Source organism: Solanum stenotomum, chromosome 1, assembly GCF_019186545.1.
Source record: "Solanum stenotomum isolate F172 chromosome 1, ASM1918654v1, whole genome shotgun sequence".
Taxonomy (NCBI): domain Eukaryota; kingdom Viridiplantae; phylum Streptophyta; class Magnoliopsida; order Solanales; family Solanaceae; genus Solanum; species Solanum stenotomum.
Genome location: NC_064282.1, coordinates 437749 through 464138, shown reverse-complemented (window position 1 = coordinate 464138; position 26390 = coordinate 437749). Strand labels below are relative to the sequence as shown.

The following is a 26390-nucleotide window of genomic DNA, read 5'->3' as shown; positions in this document are numbered from 1 at the left end:
AGAAGCCCAAATTCCTAAAAGGTGATTATGGGGGTAAGTACGGCCAGTAAAATTTTACTATAAATCTATCCAACTTAAGTTGGTGATATCGATCCAAAGGTTTGAGACAAAAAGAAGGTACCTCTACACAAATGGAACATATCCTTGCTCTAAAATTTTAATTTGCAAACTAAAATTATCTTGAAAGGCATTTGGGAAAAGTAGCCAAGACATTTTGTCTTGAGATGGTTAGCTTTGCCAAGTTGATCCACGTTTTGAGTATTTAATCAAAGTTTGGTTCGAGGTAAGGACATATAAGCTCAATACGTCTCATAGACTGCACAATAGTGAAGTCCTAATAGCTACTATGATCCATGAGAGATACATTAATCCATTCGATATTAGACAAGTTAAACAAGGCTACAAACACATTTAATATGACATCTACAATCAACTGCAAATAAAGATAAAATTTTGATTGAGGTTTACTTAAAATTCTAACATCTAATAACCGTCGAGATGAACTTTTTGAAGGCAACAAAATCAAATGTGTGGTTGAAAAAATTGGCAAGCACAATTTCTGAAATGTTTGCACCCGTACGCCCTTGTCATTGACCACTAAATACCTGTACAAAATGAAGAGCAGCTTTCATTAGAACATAAACAAGTCTTATTTTCCTCTTTCACCAGGGCAGGGAATGGGGGAAATGGAACTTACTCTGGCCAAAACGTCCTTAGACAAACTAGGCTTGATTTTTCCAGTTTGATCTGCCACAAGTTTTTTCTGGGGAAATTGTCGTATCACCTTTGGTGCAAACTGATCACTTGGGAAATCAGAAATTACCCCAGATTCATGTTGCACCTTTTGCTTCTGTAAAGATGGAGCAGTTAAAAAGTATTATCTTTACTATATTACTCAGTTGTGCAAGATATAAGGTAATATGAAACTGAGTGGTCGAATACCTAAACTAAACCTGGCTATAATACATTACCAAGTAATAATAATTTGGGGGTGAGGAAAAGAGACTTTTTCTATTTTACACACAAACCAACATCTATTTTTTTTAGTTTTGCTTAAAGAGACATCTTTTAACATCACATCAGAGTTTATCGACGAAAAACTAGAGTTGTCTCGTGTTGTAACTACTATTTAAAGAATAAAAACTCAAAAGGAGATGGTAAATGAGAAAGTCAATCGAGGGAGTTCAAAACATGCTGCTTAACAACTACTTCCATGCTAAAGAATTAATTAAATATTGTATCACTGACCTTCTTCATTCGTTCTTCAATAGAACTTAAAGCACGAGATTTATCAACTTGTGTAAAGTAGAAATCACGCTCCCTCTTAGCAGCAGAAAGCTCCAAAGCTAGTTTCTGCTCACGAACTACATGCCTTTGTGCTGCAAAAATGTTTGTAAGGCATCAATTAAGAAGTGAATGTAGATTGAAGAATGCATCAGTACCCAATAAATCGAAAAATAACAGCTTACTGATTTCATCAATAACATCATCCCATTTGACTTTAGACAAGTACTTGACATTCCAAATGTCATAATAGAATGATGACCTTTTCCTTCCACCTGTCAAACAGAAATTTGACAGTAAGGTCAATAACCTCTCATGGTCACTGACAATACAAGAAAAACAAGAGTTGAAAGCTGAATCGGAAGAATATAAACAAGGATAATCAAATTACATTTTTATTTTTGATAACCAAGAAATCTGTTTCTGACCTGCCGCCCTTTGGACCAATCACAACCTTCTAAACTCGATGGATAATGGGTCCGCCTCTCTACCCTTCTCCACTTAAATATTAGATTTCGCTTTGCATGGTGTGGGGCTTGAACCTGTGACCTAAGCCACAAATTCTCCACCTTTTGCCACTCGAGCTAGGCCTTGGGGGCTAATTAAATTACATTGTTATGACACAAATGGCGTAATGCAACAAAACAATGTTAGTCTAATCCTAATAGAAGTCAAATTTTGGCCAGTATCTGAATAATTGGTGTCCCCTAAAAATGTGTAATAAACACAATAACTAGTCATCTCATAGAGAAAATAGAACATTTGTCAAACTTACTGCAAGATGCTAAGATGGAAAGCTATGTAAATAGCCTGAATGTCTAAAATCTAAATAGAATTCCTTAAACTGGAAAAGAATCAAGAAGAAAAGGAAGGCATTGCTAAGAAAATATGTTACTTTACCCATCTGTTGACCATTCAACATATTTGCGACTCTTTTGGCAACACTTTTTTTCATAAACTCAACCCACCTACAGATATAGATGATAGTTTAATTACTTTCAGTAAAAAAAATGTTATAATCATGCAGATGCAAGATACAATTCATGCTAAATAATAAATAATCTGATTTCAGTTGACAGAAACATCAATATAAGCATACCCTTCTGAAAATGCTTGCCCTTGGAATCCACCTGCCCGTTTCTGATTCATTTGAGCAGCAACAGCTGTATGCAAAACAAATTAGTAAAGACAACCAAGGTGAAGTGTTTATAAACAAGGAACTCAACAAACCTTCAGGTACAAGATATTTTCTTTGAATTTCTCCAAACTGAGAAAGAACCTAGCGAAGTTTCACGTGGTCCATACGAGGCGGTACTCTACTTACGTGACAAACTCCACGCTTTTCCGCCTTCACCTTCTTCTTCTTCTTCTTTTTAACTTTTCACACTTGTGTTTTAGCTTCATCTTCTCCACGTGGTGGACTTGTTTCCTCAATTTCCAAATCTTTCTCACCCATCTAACGAAAAAGAGAAAATCTGTACTTGTGCTATAGTGGAATTTGTCCGTCAAAGCTACAAGAATAATTTCCAATGTACTATTAGCAATCATAAAATTAACCATAAGGACGGTTGAAATCAAGTGCGGCTCAACCCTAAGCCCTAAAGCAACAAAATTACAAATCAAATCCCCAAATTCAGGAAGCTCAAACATATCTATACATCCGAATCCGAAGATAATAAGATTAAAGGAGAACCAAAAGCACTGAGACAAAAGATGAAGGAGATACATACATACCTAAAGAGACGACCAGCTCTGCTGAAGGTGACGTAGAATGTTAATTGTCACAAGCGCCGTATTAAGCCATACCACATTTGGAATAGTATAAAAAAAACTATTCTATTTATTGTTACTATAAATTAAAATTTTCTTAATAATTTATTAGTAATTTCTTACTAATTATTAAGTACATATGTTTGAAATTATAAGTGATTAAATTTACAGTTACTTTTCATTTCTTAATTTATCTAATTCACTTTAATTTGAATCAACCATGTTTTAATATTGGCTTTGTAAGATTGTCTTTCATTCTTTGAGATGTTTTATTAGACATTTCAAACTCAAACTAATTATATTATCAACTAGTTAAATTTTAAAAAATATTGTCTTTAACTTTGAATGTCTTCTAAAGAGGTAACGATCACTATAATATTTGATTTTTGTAAATAAAACTAATACAAAATATTATACAAGTAAAAACTGATATTTGATGGGTATATTCAATCAAGTGAAATCTTAATTTTAAATACTTTTTGAATATTTTTGATAGTTTAGATAATAATTGACTTTATTGAGAAATATTTCAAAACTATAATCAAATAAAAGGGATCTAAACATTTGTATTGTTAGATAACATACACTAATTTATATATGTTTATTCTTATCTTACAAAATATTATAAAAAAAATATTATATGTCAATTGAAAAAGAAAAATTAATTATTAAATTATAATCAATTGCCAACATTTTTTAAATTCAGATAGGACTGATGACTGTCAATAGAGAAGAGAATAAAAAGAAGCGGAGATGGTAGTCTAACTAGTCAAATGAAATTCTCTAGAATAATTTCAATTATAACTTAACATGTCCCGATATTAGATATTAACATGAATAGTGAGACTTATACATATTTGAATTTAAATGGTCTAACTTATCAAAACAATACACTCAATATAACTCACATGTCCCGCTACTAAATATTAATATGAAGAAAGAGCCTTACACAAATTTGAATTTAAATGGTCAAACTTATCAAAGCAATAGACTCAATATGACTGAATTCTGTAAGAATTTCATGTGATATTTTATTTTTGTCATGCTATTTAAGTAATAGTGTATTATGTTTTCATCTGATTCTGCAGATACATATTATTGCAATTTTAATAATTTTTTATATGTATATTAATGATTGAGGTTTGTTCTTTATATTGCATGGTTGTATGTTTCAAATTTGAGTTTATTTAGAGTAAATTAAAAAAAGAATTTATTATTTGTTTGTTCAAACGCACATGTGAGATTCGGACATACCTTTTCAAATTTGAGTTTATTTGGAGTAAATTGAAAAAAGAATTTATTATTTGTTTGTTGAAACGCACATGTGAGATTCAGACAACCAATTTTTTTAGTATAAATTATAAGAACCACATATTATAAGTACTAAATAACATTCTATCCCTTCTAGTTTTCTATTTACCAAAAATTCCTTAAAAATGATGTTTGCGGGATACATAGTGTTGTGCACGGGATACATAAGGTTTGATACATTCTACATAGTGGGATACATAGCATTGTGCACGGGATACATGTGGGATACATAGCGTTGTGCACGGGATACATGCGGGATACATAGCGTTGTGCACGGGATACATAGCGTTTGATACATTCCACATAGCGGAATACATAGCGTTGTGCACGGGATACATGCGAGATACCTAGATAAATAAGGGATTTTTGAAAATTTTGAAATAAGTAGGGATAAATGGATATTAAGATAAGTAAAGGAGTATAGTTAAGTAATTTGTCCATTTTTTTATACACCTCAATAAAACATAGGGATACTAATTGAATGACAACCGCAAAAACGAGTAATTATACACTTCTCCTTAGAACTTTGGAATTTAAAGGGCCCAACATTCGAAGCTATGAGTCTGTCACTGATTTGTGCCCCTAACAAAATAGATTTGTGTCCTAACAAAACCATCATTTTTACCGGCAGAAGAGGCGGCGGTATTCCATCTTTTGAAATCTAGTTTTTGTTATGTAGTAATATTCATGGATGGGATATTTTCTTCGGAGAGGCGCCATTATTTAGCTATCTATGAATTTGTTTTTCGTCACTAGTCCATCAGAACATTAGACATTACTTCTTTTAGTGCTTACATTATAATTTCCTGCTAATATAGCAGTAACAAATCCAAAAACAAAACGAAGTTGAGCTATAGTTAAACAAACATCTTGGTTAACAAAAACATCATATATCTATCTATCTATCTCAATATTAAGATGCATACTACAGTTAAGAAGTCTAAATCTGAATATTAAGAGGTTGTCTAAATGATTAACACTCAACATTTAAATGTATAAATTTTACTTTAATCTAAAAATTATAAATTCATAAAAAAATACTAGGGAAAGACTTGATGTTTATACATCCTCGAGGCGGCATTATGTAGTCGAGAAAAAGTGTGACTAGCAGTCGCAGATTGAGAGTAAATCTCATTACCTCCCTAACAATGTCAATTAATCTGTGTATCTGCTCGACCTGGGTACATGAGCAAATAGGCCAAATTTTATGGAATAAAAGGAAAAAGGCAGACATTCTAGGGTACAAAGGAACCCAATGGTTCAGGGCAAGGTAGCTGCTGCATGGCCTCAGTCTTCTGTCTACGATCGTCCAGCTCCATACCGGATCCTCACCCACCAAACCTCTTTCTCAAATTAAGGTAGGTTTGAGAAACTAGTTTCAGTCTTGGATCATCAGCTGGTATCTCCCGAACCTGAGATGCACATATATTAACCAAAAGTTATGACCACATACACCATAAGGAAAATGCCGTATTTCCAGATGCATCTTGGCTGAAGAAGTTATTCCTGGTGGATCAGAGCTTACAGGGTTTGCACCATTCTATATCAACCCATTCAACAAGATCAAATTGCAAGAATGTAAGCGAACGAAGTTTACTGCTGATCCAGCCAGACGAACCACTAGACATGAATATACTTAGGAATGTATCCAAATCGGTGATCAGGAAAATTTGTTGGACAAGATACAACTGTTGCCCTTATCTAGCGTGATGGAAGAAACCAATGGATCTGTCAGCAAGTAAAGAAAACTCACCTTCAAGCCATCATAATATGCTTGAACACCAGGAAATGATGGTGTCATTTTACGAGCTTGCATCATGTCCCATAACAGATTGGCAACAGTATACCCACCAGTCTGCAAAGTGTAAAGACAATATGTGATGATAGAAGATAAATGTAAGATACAGTTAAGGGCTAAAAGTTTCTCCTTTTCTGCTTTCCCACCTTTTCACCCGCAGCAACAAGAAGGAGATCACTTCCCATTTTAGGATCCAGGAAGAAGTTCCTGGAGCTCATATTTACCTGCACAAATGAGAAACTTTATCAAATGGAATCCACTCTGACATAATGTGAAGTCGTTATAACAGTCAAACACACCATACCAGTGTCTCTTGAGCGAGTTGCATCCCTTCAGGAGTGTAACCGACCATTGCTCCCTCAACAAGTGTCTACAGCCAAATAAAAATTGAAACGAGAATCAGATTGGAGAAGTTTCCTACTTAACTACTTTAATTTACTTCTATAAGCTCGGTTAAATCGTCTCTCCCTGCCATGGCAGAAATTCCTTAAAGAGACCATGCATGAGTTCTTTATCCAATAACTAAAAAAGACCATGTATGAGTTAAGATGACAGCTGCCAGAAGATAGACTAGAGTACAAAGTCCTAAATATGGTGGTGTTATGTTGTGATGGAAAGCCAAACTTTCTGGGGCAAGACTAGACTAAATTGCAGCTAAAATGTATTTTGGAACTTACCATATAGAATTCAACCATAGGTGGTTTTCCCGAACTCATGTAGTCCTCAAAAATTTTCCGACCACGTTGTAGGTCCCCAGATTGAAGATAACACCTGCACAAACACAGAAACAAACACATGGAGGCAAATCGAAAGAAATGAATTATAGACTATGAAAAAATCTCTAACCAATTTCCAACGAATCAAAGATAGACTAGAACTGTAGTTGACACTTCCTCATTCACATATAGGACTTGAAATACCATTATATTGGGAAGTTTCAGCTACTTGTTTCTTGGATTATGCACTCAGATTCCCAGAGTACATGGGATGCATAATGGACTCATTAAAATGTTTGTTAGAGTGTATGTCTAACCAATGATGCAAGGAACATCTAGTGAACAAAGTTTAATGGTTCACACTCAACTGGAGATCCCAAAATAACAGTTCAAGGAGTCATGATAAAGTTGTATGTTCAGCAGTAGCTTAATGCTATGTTCTAGAAATAAAACACAGCTTACATATTTAAATGACATAAAGCAAACAACACTGGGAAGCAAAGACAGCACAACTGGTGATGTTATTAAGGTAAAAAGAATGAATAAATTCACAAGATAAGGTTTATTTCACACTGGGAAGCCAAGACAGCAACGATTTTTCAAGTTGCTTAAATACTTCCTAGAGTTCTACTCTCCCCTCTATAGTCTATACGGACTGTGAGGTTTATAATACTATAGCCATTTTAACCAACTTATTGAGTTAAACAGTTGAGAGAAGAATCTAATACAATACCTCATGGTTTGCATCAAAATGAACACATCAGGTGTTTTACCATCCTTGATAAGCATCTCATGAAGTGCATCGATCGACTGCCATGAAGAAGAAACATAAGATCAAACCGAGATTGCCTAATTATTAAGGTTGACCATGTTCCATTTTTTTTGATAAGGTAAACACTTTTTTTAACTAATAAAGTACCAAGATGGTACATAAGCAGTACATGACTAAGCATCCTCCCAACCAGACAAAGCTACATATTCTCACCAAACAGATACAAGAAATCTAAGTATTGGTCCATAATCTCTAGCATACTACTATTATGCAAAAATACATTAGCCAAACATTGGTTCTTCCACTCTAGGTATGTGACTTTATTCCCCTCAAAACATGCACCATTTTTTTCCAACCATGTGGTCCATAATATACAAATGGGAATAGTCTTCCATATTTGTTTCATATTTCTTGAGCCTCTTTGGCTTTGGTAGCGTTCCAGTAAACATGATCTTCTGAGGCATGACCTAAGAAATACCAGCAATGTTTAGAAAAAGCTCCCAACATTGTTTAGAAACGCTGCACTGAAATAGTAAATGCTCCATAGTTTCATGATCTTTTCCACATAAATAAAAGCTGTTGTATAAAGAAAAATCCCTTCATTGCATATTGTTTTGAGTTAAACATGCCTCGATTGCTGCTGTCCAACCAAAGCAGACTACCTTAACTAGAAAAAATCATCTTCCAAGGCCATTTTGATACACACTATGGCCAACCTGTTTAAGTACCAAACTGTAGCAATTTTGCCTGGAAACCTTTTACCCTTGCTGCTGACACAAATCAAGTTATCCTCTTTATTATGATCCATTCTCGCTGATTCCAACAGCCGAAGCAACTGACAAAAAATTTCCAGTTCCCAATCATTTAGATTTCTCCTGAAGACTATGTCAGTATGAACTTGAAAAGAATTCTGAAATGTATCCCTCTTTTTGAGAGAACATCTGAACAGGTCTGGATATCTGTCCAAAATTTTATCCTGACCCCATTTCCCACATCTAGGTTGGCCATGTTTCATAAAAACTAAAAAGGAGACAGAGAGAATTTTAAAGCAACAAAGCTTAATATAGTTCTTACACTGAAAACAATGATAGACCAACTTATCAAGGACTACTATCTTGCCTTCACAAAAGAAACTCATACGCACCAACTTGCACCCCTAGCAATCATCCTTTGTTAAAAAAAACACAACCTTTAATCTCAGCGAAGACAAGCACTAGAGGATTTCCTCCTATATGTTCAAGCCTTGGTAGAGTTACCCGGTACCTGTATTGATGAGAGGTACCAGATGCCTGTGGATTTAGTTGAGGTGCATATAAGGTGGTTTGAACACCACGGTTATCAAAAAATAGAAAATATCACAAAATGGTATGAAAATGCAATATTAGGTACTGTAAGGATGGTTCCAGCACATGATATTCCTTATGGTTTACACTCCCAAGACATATAAAAGCAAATTGTCACTTTCGAAAGAATCCTGATGTAACTCATTACTCATAGCACAACCTTTCTGATTTTTCCTGTTTCAAGAAATGTTTGTTTGCTTGTCAAAGAAAATAGACTTTGGAAAAGAATTGATCACCAAAGTGTTCATTGACTTTACTGCAGTAGAAGCAATAATACCTTCAACCTTGATCTGATCCCCTAACAAGACTGACGTTGCTTATATTACAGATTTAAGATCCACTGGTGTCATTAAAACTTACATGTGCATGACATTATACTAAGGGTTTTCTTATCAAGAAAATATTCCAATGTGACATCATACTAAGGTTTTCTTCAAAAGATTGAATTTAATCTTCAATGCTTATTTTACTTCTCTTTTCCCTCGTAGAAAGCATCTATGCAAAAGGACTTCCAGCATAAAGATTAGACCAGACAAATTCCAAAAGCGACCTTTTAATAAATGAATGTTGTGCTTGAATGTATTATATTTACAACGCATAAATAATTAGACAATGTTAGATCTATCTTATCTGTTCTCAACTTAGAACACAGTTATTTAAGATACTTATTGAATCCGAGGCAGGGAGGGGGAAGCCTACTGCAGATAACATGTTGAATTGAAACGTCTAAATTAAATGAATGCCAAGTGTATGCAGGATAATTTACAGGAAAAAATAACAGAAAGACTTGGACCATATCTAATAAAGCAAAACTGAATCACATCTAATGATCTTTTAGTGGATGTCAAGTACGGTACCTCCACACTTTTCAGGTCTGCACAGGCATGAAATGCAACATGATAAACCGTCAATTCCTTATCTAAAAATCCACGCCGGTAAACATATTCAGCAGTTGGGATATTGTAAAGTTCTTCTTGAGTGATGCCCATCATGGACCTAATAGGAATGTCACCAGGAGCTTCAACTGCTGACCAACCCTTGGACTGCTCAACTAGCTCAATAATCTACTCCAAGAAATAACAAAAACAAAATTAAATAAGTCAAAATATAATAAAAATGGAAAACTAGTAAAAGCACATGGACGCGCTTGTTGCTCACCTTGGAAGCTACATCATCTGTGACAGGTTCCTTATTCTTGTGAGCAGCTATAAGTCCAGCATAGCAGAATTTATTCAGACCAAGACCAGCAGCAGTCATGTCCCGAACAATTGCATACCTGCAATGTTGGAAAAGAAGCCAATCAGATGCCGGAGGAAAACAAAGATTATGAATCCAGCAGAAAATAAACCACATAACATCATGTTTGGAAAGATTGGATGAAATATGACACTGAAACATCAACAATTAGCGCAAAGAAGTTGACACCAGGAAATATTTAAGGCTCTACATCCAGTAGAGCATATTAATCAAATATCACTTCACTGAGTGAGGAGATGTTCTTCAGTGAAATGAACTCTAATCATATCATGGTGTTATGTCAGGCTAATTACTAAATAATTTGCTGCATTCCAGATTATCTACTGCATGAAGGATCTAATCGTACAACAGCATATGCCTTCACATGTAGGCATGACCAAAAGTGTATTAGCAATAGATACAGGTGCAACCATTGAGCAACTTTCTTACACTCTGTCTACCCGACCAGTCATTGCAAATGCATTGAGGAGACAGATATAGGTTTGTCCAGTAGGCTTGACTTCAAATCTCTTCATTTCTTCCAAGATCTACTTACAAAGAAGAAAAAAAACATTAGGTATTTCAATGAATCATATTATTGTTGATAATTTCAGAATAACAAAGCAGCAAGACAGAGTAAGGATGCATACGCTTATTGCTTGTTCAGAATTTTTGCATTTTCCACAGGTAGATATCAAGAAATTGTACAAAGAAACCTGTGATATTGGCAGAGCCTTGTTATTATAATTTTAGAGCTACATATAAATCAGGCAGCACAAATATACAAATATGAGAAGTGAGTAATACAGGAGACATGGGGTCTGAAAAAAGATTGATATAAGATATGGTAGGAAGGAAAGGATAGATACATCAGGTACGAAGCCCATAGCTTTCATCTCTTCACGGAAAAAGAAAGCATCTTGCAAGCGAGCACCTTTCATGGTTCCAATAAGAAGTGAATGAAATGTATCTCTCTCCGGCTTTATTCCATCGAGCAACATGTCATCATAAACATCCCTCAACAAGAAATTCCTAATTCATTCATGTAATAATTGGAATCAAAATCATGTATGTAATCCCTTAATCTCAAATCAATTGGAGTATGAAAATTACCTTCTCTGAGCAGTAATAGAGTTAATAACAGTGGTATATTCAGACTCATTGTTGGCATAGTTTCTGTTGGCGTACTCTTCCGGTGTGGCCGCAAAGTATCGATGCCCTATAGTTCGAACGAGCAGATTTTTGGGTCCTGAAAGAAAGAAAAAAAACACCTAAATCAAATGGTGATGGAACAGCAGTGAGTATATAATGAGGAAGAAGAGTGATACCTACCAGAGAGGGTTCTGAGGAGCTTCATGGCTGCAGCAGAATCAACTACTGGAGGAAGAAGAAATAAACCCTCGGCCTCGCTCCAGGTTTTGTGCCTACGTGGCAAAGGTGAGTTATGATACTTTCGGGTCATTCTAGCTTATTACTATTTGGAAATTTACATGATAATTCAGGAGGCGCAGTAAAAAAAAAATATTGCAATTATCTATAGTTTTACATTCTTCCTTTCATAATTTTACATTCTTTTTCATTCATAAAAAAAATATATAGTAGTATATACCTATAGAACTTAATAATCACTGTTATGTAGAGATGGAGAAATAAAATTAGTTGAACTTAACAAAATAAAAAATTCCATTTTCTATCTATGATATGAAGCATGTTCTTGTTGGGTTTTAAAGATTTGAACAAGAAACGAAGGGTTGTGACCTTTATGAAAGGTTGTGTTCTAAAGGGTTGTGACATTTATGAAATGTTGTGTTTTAAAGGGTTGTGACATTTATGAAATGTTGTGTTTTAAAGGGTTGTGACCATTTGAAAGATTATGTCTTTTCTAAAGTGTTGTGACCTTTCTGAAATATTGTCTACTATCATTTATAAGTTATGAGATTTATTTCATAAATGTTAGGATAGATGGTAATTATGTGATGATCTCATAATATGTCTTTATTATGATTAATATGTATTATGTTTAGAGGGGGGAAAAAAACTTTGTAGTTTTCTACTCCATGTGAAATTTGATTTTGTTTAACTTTTGGAGACTAAAATCTTCTGGTTTTTTTTTTACTCCTTTGGTTTGAAAAATATAAGAACTTCACGAACAAATCAGATTGTGCATTGGTTTGAAGAATATAGAAACTTCACCAATTTGTTAAATACTCTGTTTGAATGCATATTCTGACTTGAAGAGTACAAAATCTTCGTCAGGAATATTAAGGCCAAATGATTTGAAAAAGATAAAATCTTCATTTTAGCAGTGTTGTATTTGAGGTTTCTGGAGATTAAAATCTTTTTTTTATTTACTACTCAGTCTGAATGTGAAACTGATTCGAAGAATATAAAAACTTCATCAGAATTCAAGATTCATTCGGTTAACGAATAGAAGAATATAAAACATTCATCATTAAACTAGAAACAAATTATATAAAGATTGAATCTTTATTGCTAGTATTCTAAATACTAAGTGATCTGTCTAGTTGTATCAGAAAGGGAAAAAACTAGTAACATAAAATTAGTGATTTTTGTGCCTGCAATCAGTGGCGGAGCCAAAATTTTTAATAAGAGGGTTCAAAATCTGTAGAAACAGACAGACGAAGTAGCCGAAGGGGGTTCAACATCTACTATATATACATAAAAAAATATTTTAACCATGTATAAATAAGATAATTTTCCGTCGAAGGAGGTTCCGATGAACCTCCTTAGTATAAGGTGGCTCCGCCTCTGCCTACAATGGGTGTTTCTATGGATTAAATATCCAAAAAAAGGCTTCGTGTTGCCAATGTGTATTGATGGTATACAATTTGAAAGCATGGAAAAAAATATGTGGAAAATAATTTCAAATACTTGAAAAATATATTTGAGAACATATTTAAAATGTGGGGGTTCTTTACTTGTGATAAAGACAAAATTAGACTTACTACCTAATTTAATTTGAAAGTACAAGATATGAAATTTAATGACATTCTTGTATTATGTTAGACCCACAAAATTCTTGGAGTATATTTGATATTGTGGTCGTTGAGTCTCTCTTTACTAGTATATGATATGACTAGTATAAAACCACAAAATAATATTACTCGTTCAAAATAATTGTATTCTTTGATAAAAAAGTGTCACTTAAAATATTGTGATTTTTCATGAAAAGATGTGTCTATTTGTATAGACATGAACATTGGTGAAAAGTGATATGTTATGTTTGTGTTGTAAAACAAACATTAGGGTCATATTGCCCTTATTGGACCGAAGAGACTATGATCATAGGTAATTCTATAACAAATTGAATGTTATGGAAAGGTCCTTCTGCAAAGGACATCTGGCAAGGTGTTGACTCTAAAACAATATATGTATTTGACAAAGTTATAAAAGTAAAGAACAAAATATTTGTAGGAAAAAGTTACCTCATGGAAGGTCTTTTCAAACTAATTATTTATGTTTGTTCTTACTTGCTTTAATCAAATTGTTTGTGACTTGAATGCTTAGGACATGTCAATTACAAAACCTTGCAAAAACTTATCAACTTAGAATTTTTGCCTAACTTCTATTGCAATAGATCAAAATGTCAAGTATGTGTTGAATCTAAGTATGTTAAGCATACTTATAAATTTGTTGAAAGGAATTTTAATCCTTTAAAATTGATTTACACTGACATTTGTGATAAGAAATCAACACCATCTCTTGGTGGGAAAAAGTGTTTCATAAATTTTATTGACAATTGCACTAGATAGTGTTATGTTTATTTGTTGAATTGTAAGGATGAAACAATAGAAAGGTATAGGCAATATAAAAATGAAGTTGAAAATCAGTTGGATAAAAAGATTGTCATGATTAGAAGTGGTAGATGTGGAGAGTATAAATCTTCTTTTGCAGAAATATATTTGAAAAATGGAATCATCCATCAAATTACTGCACATACTCACATCAATCTAATGAAATTGTTGACGGGAAAAAATCGAACTTTAAAGGAAATGTTGAATGTCCTACTTATAAGTTCAGGTTTACCACAAAATTTGTGGGAGTGCTATCATTATAACAAAAGAGAACAACAAAAAGCTTGTATGTTCAGAAAGAGAGAAACAAAAAGTTTTGTTTGTTAATAAAGGGAGCAACAAATAAAAAAAATACTTGTGTTTGTTAAGAAAGAGAGCAACAAAAAGTTTTGTTTGTTGAAGCTTTGTTGTATCCTGATAGAGAATTGCTTGTCACCCCTTAAAGTATATCCAAGCAATAACTCTTGAAAGATAGTGATCTAACAATTTCCAATACAGTCTATTCCATATGAGAAATGGAAATGAGGGAACAATTCTCAAACGGATCAAAATAGGACCTAAGACTGTGAATTGTATGTTCATTGGATATGCTACAAATTATAAATCATGTCAGCTTATGGTTCATAAGTCCAAACCGTTGGATAGTCAAGTGAAGGGTCTAAACGATATTGTAACGAACCAAATGATAATGTACTTAATAAAGAGATCCAGAGGCGTAGTAAATGTCAATGGACAAATTACTTTCTTTGGGTTTGATTTTATAACATTTCTTCTTGAAAAATGAGTCTCATATATTCGAAAAAGTTATGTTTTTTATGGACTCATCCCTTTTTGAAAGAGGCTGTCTATAGTAAGATAGATTCAATCTTGAGCAACCATACTTGAGAGTTGGTTGATCTTCCTTTAGGAAATTTTGGGTTCAAAGTGGATCTACAAAAGGAAAAGAAAGTTGATGGAACTATTGACAAATACAAAGCAAAACTTGTTGTCATATGATTTAGACAATAAGAAAGCATTAATTATTTTGACGCATAATAGCCACTAACTAGGATGACATCTATTCAGATGTTAATTGTGCTAGTTGCGGTATATGGCCTTCAAATTCGTCAAAATGGATGTAAAAACATTTTTTTAAAAAATAATAATAAAGAATTGGAGGAAAAAATTTACATGGAACAACCTGAGGGCTTTGTGGTTCTTGGTAAAAAATAGAAAGTCTGTAAACTTGTTAAGTCACTTTGTGGACTAAAAACAAGCGCCCAAATAATGACATGCGAAGTTTGACCAAACTATGTTGGCAAATGAATTCAAGATTAATGAATGTGATAAATGTCTTTACATTAAAGACACTCCAAATCAGAGGGTCGTTATTTGTATTTATGTTGATGACATGTTGATCATCAAAAGAGACATTTCTGACATAAATGATACTAAGCATATACTAGAAGTAACTTCAACATGAAATACATTTAAGTTATTGATGTGATTGAAAAGGTACTTGACAAGTTCAAGTATTTGGATTTCAATATTGTCAAGACTCCAATAAATGTGAGTTTTGTACTTTAAAAGAATGAAGGCAAAATCGACTCACAATTGGATTATGCTAGAGTATTGAGAAGTATGATATATATATATATCATGAAGTGTACGCGATCAGATATAGCATGTGCTATTAGTAAACTGAGTCGGTTCACGAGTAATCTCAATCAAACTCATTGGATGACAATGAAAGAAAAAGTTTTGGAGTATTTGAAACATGCTTAAAAACTATTTGTTTACATTATAACTAATATTCAATAGTATTGGAAGAATATAGTGATGCAAATAGAACCACTAGGTCAAATGAAGTAAAAGCCACGAGTGGATATGTATTTACTCTTGGTGGAAGAACAGTCTCTTGAAAATCTTCCAAACAGAAATATATCGCTCACTCTACTATGAAATTTGAGTTTATAATTCTAGATAAGGCCGGTGAAGAAGTTGAATGACTCCGAAATTTCTTGAAAGATTTTTGGCCTAAACATTTAGCTCCAGTATGCATACATTGTGAGAGTTAATTTGCAATAGATAGGGCATGGATCATGATGTATAATAGAAAGTCTCGTCATATATGACATAGACATAATATCGTTAGGGAACTATTCTCTAGTGAAATTCTCATAATTGACTATGTTAAGTCAAATGATAATGTGTCAGATTCACTTACAAAAGGCCTAACTAGAGAGAAAGTTGATAGATTATCAAAGGGAATTGGACTATGGCCGAGGACAAGTCATTGTGGCGGTAACTCTACCTAGAAGACTGGAGATCCTAAGATCTAGGTTCAAGGAAATCAAACAAAGTCATTGATGACGATTCAACATTGTCAAAATATTTTTTTATGGTCCATTCTCATGATAAGATAATGTTCAGTAATAAAGATTAAGGCATTAGGACCTTTTAATGGTTTCTAAGTTTGATACAAGGTATATCAAATAGTGTATCTATGGGATAACACATTTAGAAATCACTTATGTAAGTGTGAAGTGTAAGCCGCTTCAAGGAGAATCTGGTAAGGCCAATTCTCTACGCACTTATAAATCAAGACGTGTTCATGGCTGAAACGAACAAAACAATGAGAACCAAAAATAGTTCAAGGAGTTGATTGTGTGACTTATATTGTCTAGGTATACACCAAAGCTCGACGGTTCAAAGATATCAAATCTACCGATTGACCGAGTATATCTAATATATGTTCACTATGGAAAGTTCAAAGGGAAACCCACTTATCCAGATGCAATTAATCCTTACTTACGAATCACACAGTTTTTCATGCATATATTTTAACAATAGTCATTCCCTATTCATGTGGGGGATTGTTGGGTTTTAAAGGTGTGAACACGAAATGAAGGGTTATGACTCTCCTAAAGGGTTGTGACTATGCCGAAGGGTTGTGACCTTTATGAAAGGTTGTGTTCTAAAGGGTTGTGACTATGCCGAAGGGTTGTGACCTTTATGAAAGGTTGTGTTCTAAAGGGTTGTGATCTTTATGAAAGGTTGTGTTCTAAAGGGTTGTGACCGTTTGAAAGATTGTGTCTTTTCCAAAGTGTTGTGACCTTTCTGAAAGATTGTCTTCTTTCCAAAGAGTTGTGACTTTTACCCTTTGTTGGCTATAAATAGAGAGGATTTCTCTCATTTTTCTGCATCAAATTCTTCCCTTCTCTTGCATACATTTCTTACAAAACAAAATCGATCTATCGTGTCTGTGTGTGATTCGTTGTTGTCATTTTGAGTTCGTTGAAAATATTGAAGTTTGAGGTACCGCTACTTCTTTAATGGTTAATCTGTTTTATCTTGGAAGGAATTAATGTGCAACTTCGAGTACTTGAGTGAATTAAATTTCTTAAGGATACACAGTGGGTTCTGTGGACTCGGATAGTTCTTTGTTTTTTCTTTTCATCTTTTATTATTTCTTGTTTGTTAATTTGAATACAGGAGATAACAATTCTTACTTGAGGAAATAAGAAAAATACTCTTTGATTCACATTATAAATCAATTTCTACACAAAAGGCAAGTGATTCTGATCACTAGACAATGAATTGATTGCATAACCAAAAGATATGCTGCTGCGTTCCAAATTTTTATTTTGCAATCTAATTCATTTTGATCTCCGTAGTAGAAAAAAAACACAAGTTGAGACATTTGTAGCTGCAAAAAAAGTGAAGTTGATTTTTGTGGAGTATTGGTTTATATGAATTTACAAGTATTAGTGTGGTACAAAACTGTTGAATAGCCCTTTTGAACTGTAACATCTATTCTTGACTAGCTAGTGAAGATTCGAAACATTGAGGAGGGACACTCGGGTTTTGATTAAACGCCTGAAAAAACATTCAACAACTGATTCTGCAATTCGTCATATTTACCAGTCTTAGACCACAAAGCAGCATTAACATTGGATGATTCTACTTCCTCATTTTTCTTGGACAACAATGACCAATTACTTGATTGAGATCCGTTTCCGTTGACATATGACAACAAGGACTTAAATAGGCCTAGAGTGACTAACTGAACCTCCTTCAACCTTCAACTGCCAATGTTTAAGGTAACTTCTCGACATTTTCCTTCATCCTACTCTTCAAGTCTTTAAGCAACTTTTGGATCATCTTCTTGGACTACTTTCTAGAAGTTTGGTAGATAGAGATGTCATCCATGTTCATGTTCCTCCTTCTACCAAGAGCTGAAAGAAGGCCTTGTTTGTTTTGTTTTTCATTCGACAAGAGATCTTTGATGATGGCACAAACGTCCAACAGCTTGAGGTACCCCTCTAATAATTCATCCAATTTATCTTGTGAAATGGCTTGTTGAATGTGTGGTAGTTGAATCACATCTTCCGTGTAATCTAATAAGTTTTCAAGATCACCAAATCTGTCGAAAGGGTGGAAGAGGTAGCCTCAGAAGATGATTTTACTCTAGACAAGTGTTCATTGAATTGAGACACGATTGGGTGAGATGAAGAGGGAAAGCTGCTACAACGAGCATGCTTCAGGATGGTTTTTGGTCTCAAAGGTGAAGGGGCCATTTGTTTTTTTTTCCATACTGGAAGGTCCAATGTGCTCCTTCCTCTTGCTCTTGTTTGAAATATATAAAAGGACTTAACTTTGATCTAGATCTAACAACCAACTAGCTTTTCTAGGCGATGTCTATGGCATGTTAGCAAGTTGGGTGTTTATGAACTCTTATCTTTATGAGTGATCTTATTGTTCAAGACAAAAACAATATTGACAACTCTGAATTCATAAAAGCCACTTGATTCAATTAGCGTAACATGACTCTGATGTGGATGGAACTACCAATTAGATGATGTTTGTGCTCTGTCCCCAGCTGCCACCAGATACTGACACAAACATGAGTATTATTTTTAAATCATTGTTGCCAATTTTCATGGATCTTGTCAACTAAATGCCTCCACAAAAAGATAAACAACATAATCTTGCTTATTTGTCAATGCAAACTTGCACAAAATATTAGTCTTGCCATCTTATTGGTAGAGACAAAAAGAATCTTGACAACTACACGCACAAATGGCACCCGTGCACTTTATTTAGTTTCATACAAATAATGGAAGCAACCGTGCGCACATGATGACAAGTGATTTGTGTGAAACTATCACTTAGGCGATGTTTCAGCTATGTCATCTATAGATCCGTATACTCCGCAAAGATTTTGATCAAAAATCCAGAAACACAACTCAATTTGAACTGCTAATTAAATAGAAAGGCATCTGACTGAACATTGTCGAAAAGTTTGCAACAGAAAGAATCTTGTCAACTCTCTACACATGAAATGACAGTCTCAGATTGGTCTACCATTTTTAATGTACAAACCAATTATGTTGAAAAGCCTATGGTAAAACTAGCCAAGGCAGATTAATTTTAACTGAGTACAATAGATTTCCAATTTAATCAACATCTAAATATATTTATCCAAGAAATGGGATAGACTGTTGCAGTAGCAGAGACAGAACTTGACATTGTATTCAATAAGAGAGATATTTGTAGCAGCAAAAAAATGAAGTTGATCTTGTATTTCATTTTGATGTATATTATTATAATAATAATAAAATGTACATGTGTTACTGTAGTACAAAACTTTTGGATAGGCAACATCCATTCTTGACTTGCTAGTGATTCAAAACATTGAGGAGGGACACTCGGGTTTTGATTAAACGCCTGAAAAAGCATTCAAGCCCTTCTTCAACAACCTCAATGGTTACCTCCATCTCTCGCAACTGACTCGTCAATTCTTCATATTTGCTGGTCTTGTTGTGACTGAGAAGTGAGCACAAAGCAGCATCAACATTGTCAAATTCATTGGCTTCTACTTCCTCACTTTTTGAGAGCATAATCTTGGACAACAAGGACCAACTACTTGATTGAGATCCTGTTCCATTGACATAGGACAACAAGCCCTTAAATAGTCCTAGAGTGACTAACTGGACATCCTGCAATTCTCCAACAATAGCCGATATTTCAGGCTTTTTTGATGCCAAGTTATTTTCCTTCATCATGCTCTTCAAATTTTTAACAAGTTTTTGGATCATCTTCTTGGACTTTCTTCTAGAGGTTAGATAGCCAGAAATGTCATCCATATTCCGTCTTCTACGAAGAGCTGAAAGAAGGTCTTGTATGTTTTGTTTTTCATTCGACAAAAGATCTTTGATGGTGGAACAAATGTCTAATACCTTGAGGTACCCCTCTAATAATTCATCAATGTTCAGTGAAATGGCTTGTTGAACATGTGGTAGTTGAAGCAAATCTTCCGTGTAATCCAATAAGTTTTCAAGATCACCAAATCTACAAGTGAAGGATGAAAGGGAGGAAGAAGTAGCCTCTGAAGAAGATGTAAGTCTAGACAGTTGCTCATCGAATTGAGATACAATAGGGTGAGATGTAGAGGGAAAGCTGCTAGAACGAGCATGCTTTAGGGTGGTTTTTGATCTCAAAGGTGAGGAAGGAGCCATTTGTTTTTTCTTGTTGAATTGAAAGGTCCAATTCTATGTTTTCAAGTTGTACTACTTTTTTTCTGGCTTTTGTTTCATATATATATAGAAGTAGAGAATAGGGACCTGAGTTGGATCTAGATCTAACAGGCAACTTAGTTATTCTAGGCGATGTTTGTGGCATGCCTCCTCCTACCAATAAAGAAAATTGACAACTCCTCTGCCTCTTCAAGCCAAGAAAAGCCTATCTTAATGCAATGACACACTATTTTCCAGCACATGGATGATATAGTTATATCAAGCTACCACTTAGGCGATGTTTGTGTGCTAGGTATCCCTTGATAACTCCTAGAGACAACAAGAATCTTGACAACTGCCAGTTGTTCTGCTAGATAAGCTGAAGATTAGTATGTGGGAAACAAGGCCTAACCAGCAAAACAATTGTAGTTGATCAAATCTCAAAAATCAACTACAACACTAAGCTCCTGGAAGAAGAATTTTAGGCCTTTAATCTAAATCAGACGGCCCCTAGCTCCGTTGTCGACGCCAAATTTTTTTACAGACATCAAAATTTTAAATTTCTTAGATGCTACTACAGTTATATTCTTTTTTATCCATTGTTGCATCTTCTCAACATGTCTATTAATTTTCTCGTGAAAACTCATCCCATCTTTTGAGACGACGTGAAATGTAGAAATTAAATGTACATGTAATCCTAATTTGCCTCCCATAGAGGATCAACAAACTAATGTAATGAGGATTGACAATACATGTAATTCTAAATCACACGTGTAATTTAGTGATATTATAGTTGCCAAGATTCCAATTGTCTCTAAAGGTGTCAAGATCCGTTTATTTTGCCAAGTTATTTGATGAAAAAAGGACACGTACAGATCAATATTTTTAAACATAAAGAGTGATAAGCTAGAGCTCGGGTGATGGAGCAGTGGCTGTTGGAGGTGCTGAGGATTAGAAGAGGGCAAATTTAGTCCATTTTGTATGGTTTAAAGACAAATCTGACCATTTTCCATTTATAAAAAAGTCTCGCGCATTAAAAAGTTTTTTATTTTTAGTCAATATATAAAAATATAGAATGTATAAAAGTAACGAGTAGTTGCTATAGATTCATTAGCATGCATTGATGTTAATGATGGTATACAAGTTGGTATTTTGGATATGGAAAATGATGGTCATACCAGTTTCCCTTAAGGTTTACTCTTGGTTCTACAAGATTACAATTAACTAAAATGGGATGAGACCAAATGAATCATCAGGCTCATGCCCATCTTCCTACCATAAAAAGAAGAGAGGTTGTTTCCTATAGACCCTTGGCTCAAAACAGATGAAAAAGAGTATAGCAGTAACAAGCAGGAAGAGCAACACTAAAATACAATAATCAAGGCTAAAGAATCAACAAATAGAAACAGAAGTAGTAATCTAAGAATACGAAAATACAAGGCTAATACTAGTACTCTAGAAATGGGAAAACAAAGCACTCAACTATATACTAATCCTCCACCCTCCTGTCAAGGTCATATCCTCGGTGAGACAAAGTTGCGCCATGTCCTGACTAATCACTTCACCTCAATACTTCACTAATCTGCAACGTTATTTGTGAAAGTGTGTATCTGACAGATGGGTTTTGATAAATTTAAGATAGAATAGGCAGATGGGATGTATAATGACGCAATCAACAAACTTGAACATTGCAAAATATTATACTGAACTGATATTGTTATTACTGGTCCCATGTCGGATAGAATGCACCATATATTTATCATAAAAATGTATTTGGGTCATCTATCCAGTCCTATATACACATAATTAAGATACAGATTATTATCAGAATTTAAAGAACAAGGCCATGTACAACAATCTGAATACAACTAACTTACGAATATTATATCTCTTCTCAGGCAGGTCTTTTCCCAGGCAATCAACAGTTTCAATGACTTGCATCACCGAACAGCCTCTTCTCATGTTCCACTAGTGTAATCTCAATCCAACTGAAAAATGCCCAAGTAAGAGCGAGGAGCCATTGTTTGTGGAAGCATTCACACAGCTTACAATTCATCCGTCTTCAGAAAATATGCAGGCAGTCCTCAAGCTCTCTGTTTACTATATATGGGTATATGGAGCTGAAGATGAACATTTTTTCTGCTGCAGCAAAAAACCAGGAATGCAACTTTTATTTTTGTTTCCTACATTTATTTCAGCAGAACTTATGAGCTATCATGTCGTAGCCATAACTTCAGTTCAGCTTTGGAGTGATATGCTCTGCTTCATCCCATTGCAGCAGATCACAGTTTCCATGGGGAATATATGTGCAGGTTAGGGTTTAAGGAAGAAGCTAAAAGATCTCTGAAGTGTTAAGAATGTAACTTTCTGAGAGAACTCATCCAACTTATATATGCAATTAAAACAAGGCTATTATTCTTGCGGTAGGGGGCGTGGAGATGGCGAGTGTTTTAGTCGGTAGGGGGCATGGAGATGGCGAGTGTTTTAGTCTAAAGCTAAAAGCACATATGTTGGTGTCAGTAATTTATTCCTTTCAGAAACTCATCCAAATTATAGATGCTTATGGGAGCAGTTATTCCTCACAGATCTCAACCATAAGAAGAGAATTTTACAAAAAGACGTACTAAAAATGGTCTCATAAATCTGTACTGACAAATTCAATCTTTAGTTCTTTACTGAAAAAGCTTTATAAAGGAATATGTTCACTGTAATCGAGCTTAATCTGCTTACCAAGATTGTTAAATAAGATCAACTTCCAACTTTAATATCATCCATCAAGATAGACATTGATCATCTAGCTTCAGAAAAATAAGAAGTCAGTTGGCACCATCAATAGCAATATATGTTGATAAACTTTCACATTTCATGCCACGTTCATGATGATGCCACCATTACTTTCTCATAAGCATTTTCCATCCCCTTGTCATCACATAACCTCTGCGACAAGCTTCGCATCCCAAGAGTCTTATACTGCCACACAATATGAGATATCTCATCTTGAGGAAAACACATACCATGCTGTTTAACTGACTTTTGCAGCTGGTAGAAAAACTTGGGGTCCTGTAAGTTGATATACTCATGCAACACCTTCTCATGATCAGGGACCCAATTCCTTGGAAATGGAGTGTAATCACATGACGGGATTGAGGACATGTGGGAAAACCGAACACCTTCAATAGCATCAACAAGTCCCATCCTCAAAAGATCTGAATACTCAGGTGCAGAATTGTTGGTGTGCTCCCTCAATGGACAGCTTAAATCACGCGAGGCAATCTTATAAACCTTGGCACGAGATTTCAGCCTATACCTGGCAGCATATAACTTAGCCAGAGAGCTACGAACCACATATGCACAAAAGCCAACAACTTTTCTCCGATTATCTGCATATCTGAACCAATCAGCCATTGTCTCAAGGAATTTGTTCATCTGAGAATTAGTGTGAGCTTGACCAGAGTAAAGCATAGGTGTGCAAGGCAGTGGCTCTGGATCCCTATCACCTTTCACAAGCTTGAGCTTTCGAAACTGGTGGATACATTGTTGCAAGCTAGCAGAGACTGAAAGCAAAGTACCTACACCTTTCTCACTCACTATATTACCACCACTGGCTGTGTAACGTAGAGTTGGATAAATAACACGACGACAAATAATATGATCCAGGAACTGAATTCCCCTAGAAATATGCTCAATCTCTATTTTTGAATTGTCCAACCTGACCCCAAAAATTCTCTCACAAAATTCAATTATCTCTTTCCTCATTTCCACGGCATCTTGTCTAGGCCCTCGAATCCCAACCAAGAAATGACCCCCAAACCTTATAAAATCCATCTTCCTCGTCTTCTCTTTTCCACTTGAAGGAACAAACTCAGGCCAAGCAGGATTATGACAACCATCATCCATAGAATATTTCCATATCGTGTCTCGCTCACACGGCCTAAAAAACTCAACTATTTTCTGTTCCATCATATGATCAAGCTCATTAAGACATACATTAGCCAACAAAGGACTTAGAATTCCACAACCACCATAATTGGGTATCTTAGAAGCCTCCTGCGGAGCAAACTCAAAGAATGTCCTTAACCAATAAGGGTCTGGCTTGGGCTCATTCTCATTTAAAATCCTCTTTTTTGTCCGCCCCTTCTTTCTCTTCCTGCTATCCTTTTCTTCTTCTTCTTCACCCTCCTCTCCACGTCGATGAGCTTTCAACCCCGACTTTATTAAGTTCAACACCTTCTTATCCTTGATAGCCTTTTCGAGAGTAGCCATAACGACATCAACATCAACATTATCAAAAACCTCACTAATATCACCTTTCAGAAACCACAAATAACCAGCAAAATTACTTCTAATCGTCCTAATAACAGTATGGGGATTCCTTCCAGGGCGAAAAGCGTGGGACTTTGATGAAAACCTAGGCTCAAAAATGGGTTCAAATATCATAAGTAAAGCTTGTTGTACCACAACATCCTGAAAGGGCGGCGTTTTGGATGTGAGTATAGATTGGAGCTGACTCCTGGAAAGGTGCTCAGTAATGGGTTTTTCATTAGGACCACGAATATATTGATGGATTTTTGTATGCCAAAGGAATTTTCCACGGGTAACTGTATCCCGGAGGGATAAGAGCTCGGATAGAACATGGGATTGGATAGCATTCCGAGGGGGGAAAGAACCAGTGAGATGAGCATATGTGCGTTGGTAAGCGAGGACCCAGAGATCGAGTTTTGAGAGAAAGCCAGTGAGGTTAGTGAAGGGCTTTTGGGGTTGAGAGAAAGTTTTGATCCACAGATTAGACAGGATTTCCAACGGATCTTCCTTGAGAAGAGAATGAGTACCTTCTTTGTGGAGGCAGTGGCGGGGCTGATGCCGGAGGCGGCGGATGGTTTTGGCGAACGAGAGGTGTTTGATTTTTGTTCTCACTGCCATTTTTTCTATAAAAAAAAAAAAAGGCCTTGGCAAGTGCCTCTACTATCACTCAAGTTACAAAATAAATTCGTTGGTCACTATTTTTTCATACTATATTACTAATTCATTGGATCACATATTTTTATTTACAATTCTTTTCTATAATACATAATACTTGTGAATTCCGTCCAAAATTAAAAGATATTCGTGTAATTATTATATACTGTAGAAGAAGAACCAAATCCAAGAGGGTAAATTCTCATCAACCTAAACTAGAATCACCTTTAATGTTCTAAACCATTTATTATGTAAAATCATGGCTTTGAATTTGGGTTTCTTAAAGACTGCATTTCCTACCTCGAAAAAGTATGTAGGGTGAGAATCCCTCTCTCATTCATGTAGTGATAAGATTATACTATTTATAACAATAATTAAATTTGTATCATCATTTACTTTTTCCGTGTTATGTTTTTTTTTTTGAGCAGAGCTAATTGGCAAAATAGAATTTTGGCACGAATTGTCAAGATACGAGTAAATGACGAAAATGTCCCTTTGCCTCCAAAACCACTTGTATTTCCCTCCAAAAAGAAAACCACTTGTATGAGGCTTTTGTTGGCTGCCAAATATACGAATGGGACTCATACCCTAACTATTTCATCTTCTTACTCTTTTTCATTCATTTTTAAAAAAATTCCTTCGACTTTTTTTTTTCCTCCTCTACGTTACTTCATTTGTCAGAGTTATAAAGAATTATTAAGACTTGCCCAAAATGTCTAATATGCATATTTTACGGTATTATTTATTTGAGAGAAAAAATAAAGTGAATGTGGCGAGAAAATTTCAAATTAATTTTTGAATGAAATGGAAGAAATTGAAGGTAATGAAATTACAAATAAAAAAATCGTAAAAGTTTGCGTATTAATTTCTTGAACCTTTTATTTTTCTGTAC

At 34.8% G+C, this 26390-nt stretch overlaps 3 protein-coding genes and 1 pseudogene across 3 annotated transcripts; all 4 read right to left on the bottom strand.

Annotated features, from left to right (window-relative positions):
- Positions 1-177: 177 nt before the first annotated feature.
- LOC125875851 (pre-rRNA-processing protein ESF2-like) lies at positions 178-2957 on the bottom strand (annotated as a pseudogene).
- Positions 2958-5291: 2334 nt separating this feature from the next.
- On the bottom strand, positions 5292-11726 carry LOC125843253 (pentatricopeptide repeat-containing protein At4g35850, mitochondrial). The gene is made up of 13 exons (XM_049522467.1): positions 11563-11726; positions 11344-11479; positions 11100-11262; positions 10881-10946; positions 10681-10778; positions 10153-10270; positions 9852-10058; positions 7613-7689; positions 6841-6934; positions 6468-6533; positions 6310-6387; positions 6119-6220; positions 5292-5777 (listed from the first exon to the last, which is right to left on the bottom strand). Exons 1-13 carry the CDS (start codon positions 11690-11692, stop codon positions 5694-5696), a joined length of 1419 nt encoding a protein of 472 aa, XP_049378424.1. The 5' UTR covers positions 11693-11726; the 3' UTR covers positions 5292-5693.
- Positions 11727-19637: 7911 nt separating this feature from the next.
- LOC125861145 (uncharacterized) lies at positions 19638-22034 on the bottom strand. Its single transcript, XM_049541138.1, has one exon. It carries the CDS (start codon positions 20543-20545, stop codon positions 19706-19708), a length of 840 nt encoding a protein of 279 aa, XP_049397095.1. The 5' UTR covers positions 20546-22034; the 3' UTR covers positions 19638-19705.
- A 12-nt stretch (positions 22035-22046) lies between these two features.
- Positions 22047-25474, bottom strand: LOC125861129 (nuclear intron maturase 1, mitochondrial). The gene has a single exon (XM_049541137.1). The coding sequence runs from the start codon at positions 25460-25462 to the stop codon at positions 23417-23419; it is 2046 nt and encodes a 681-aa protein (XP_049397094.1). The 5' UTR covers positions 25463-25474; the 3' UTR covers positions 22047-23416.
- Between the last annotated feature and the right edge of the window lie 916 nt (positions 25475-26390).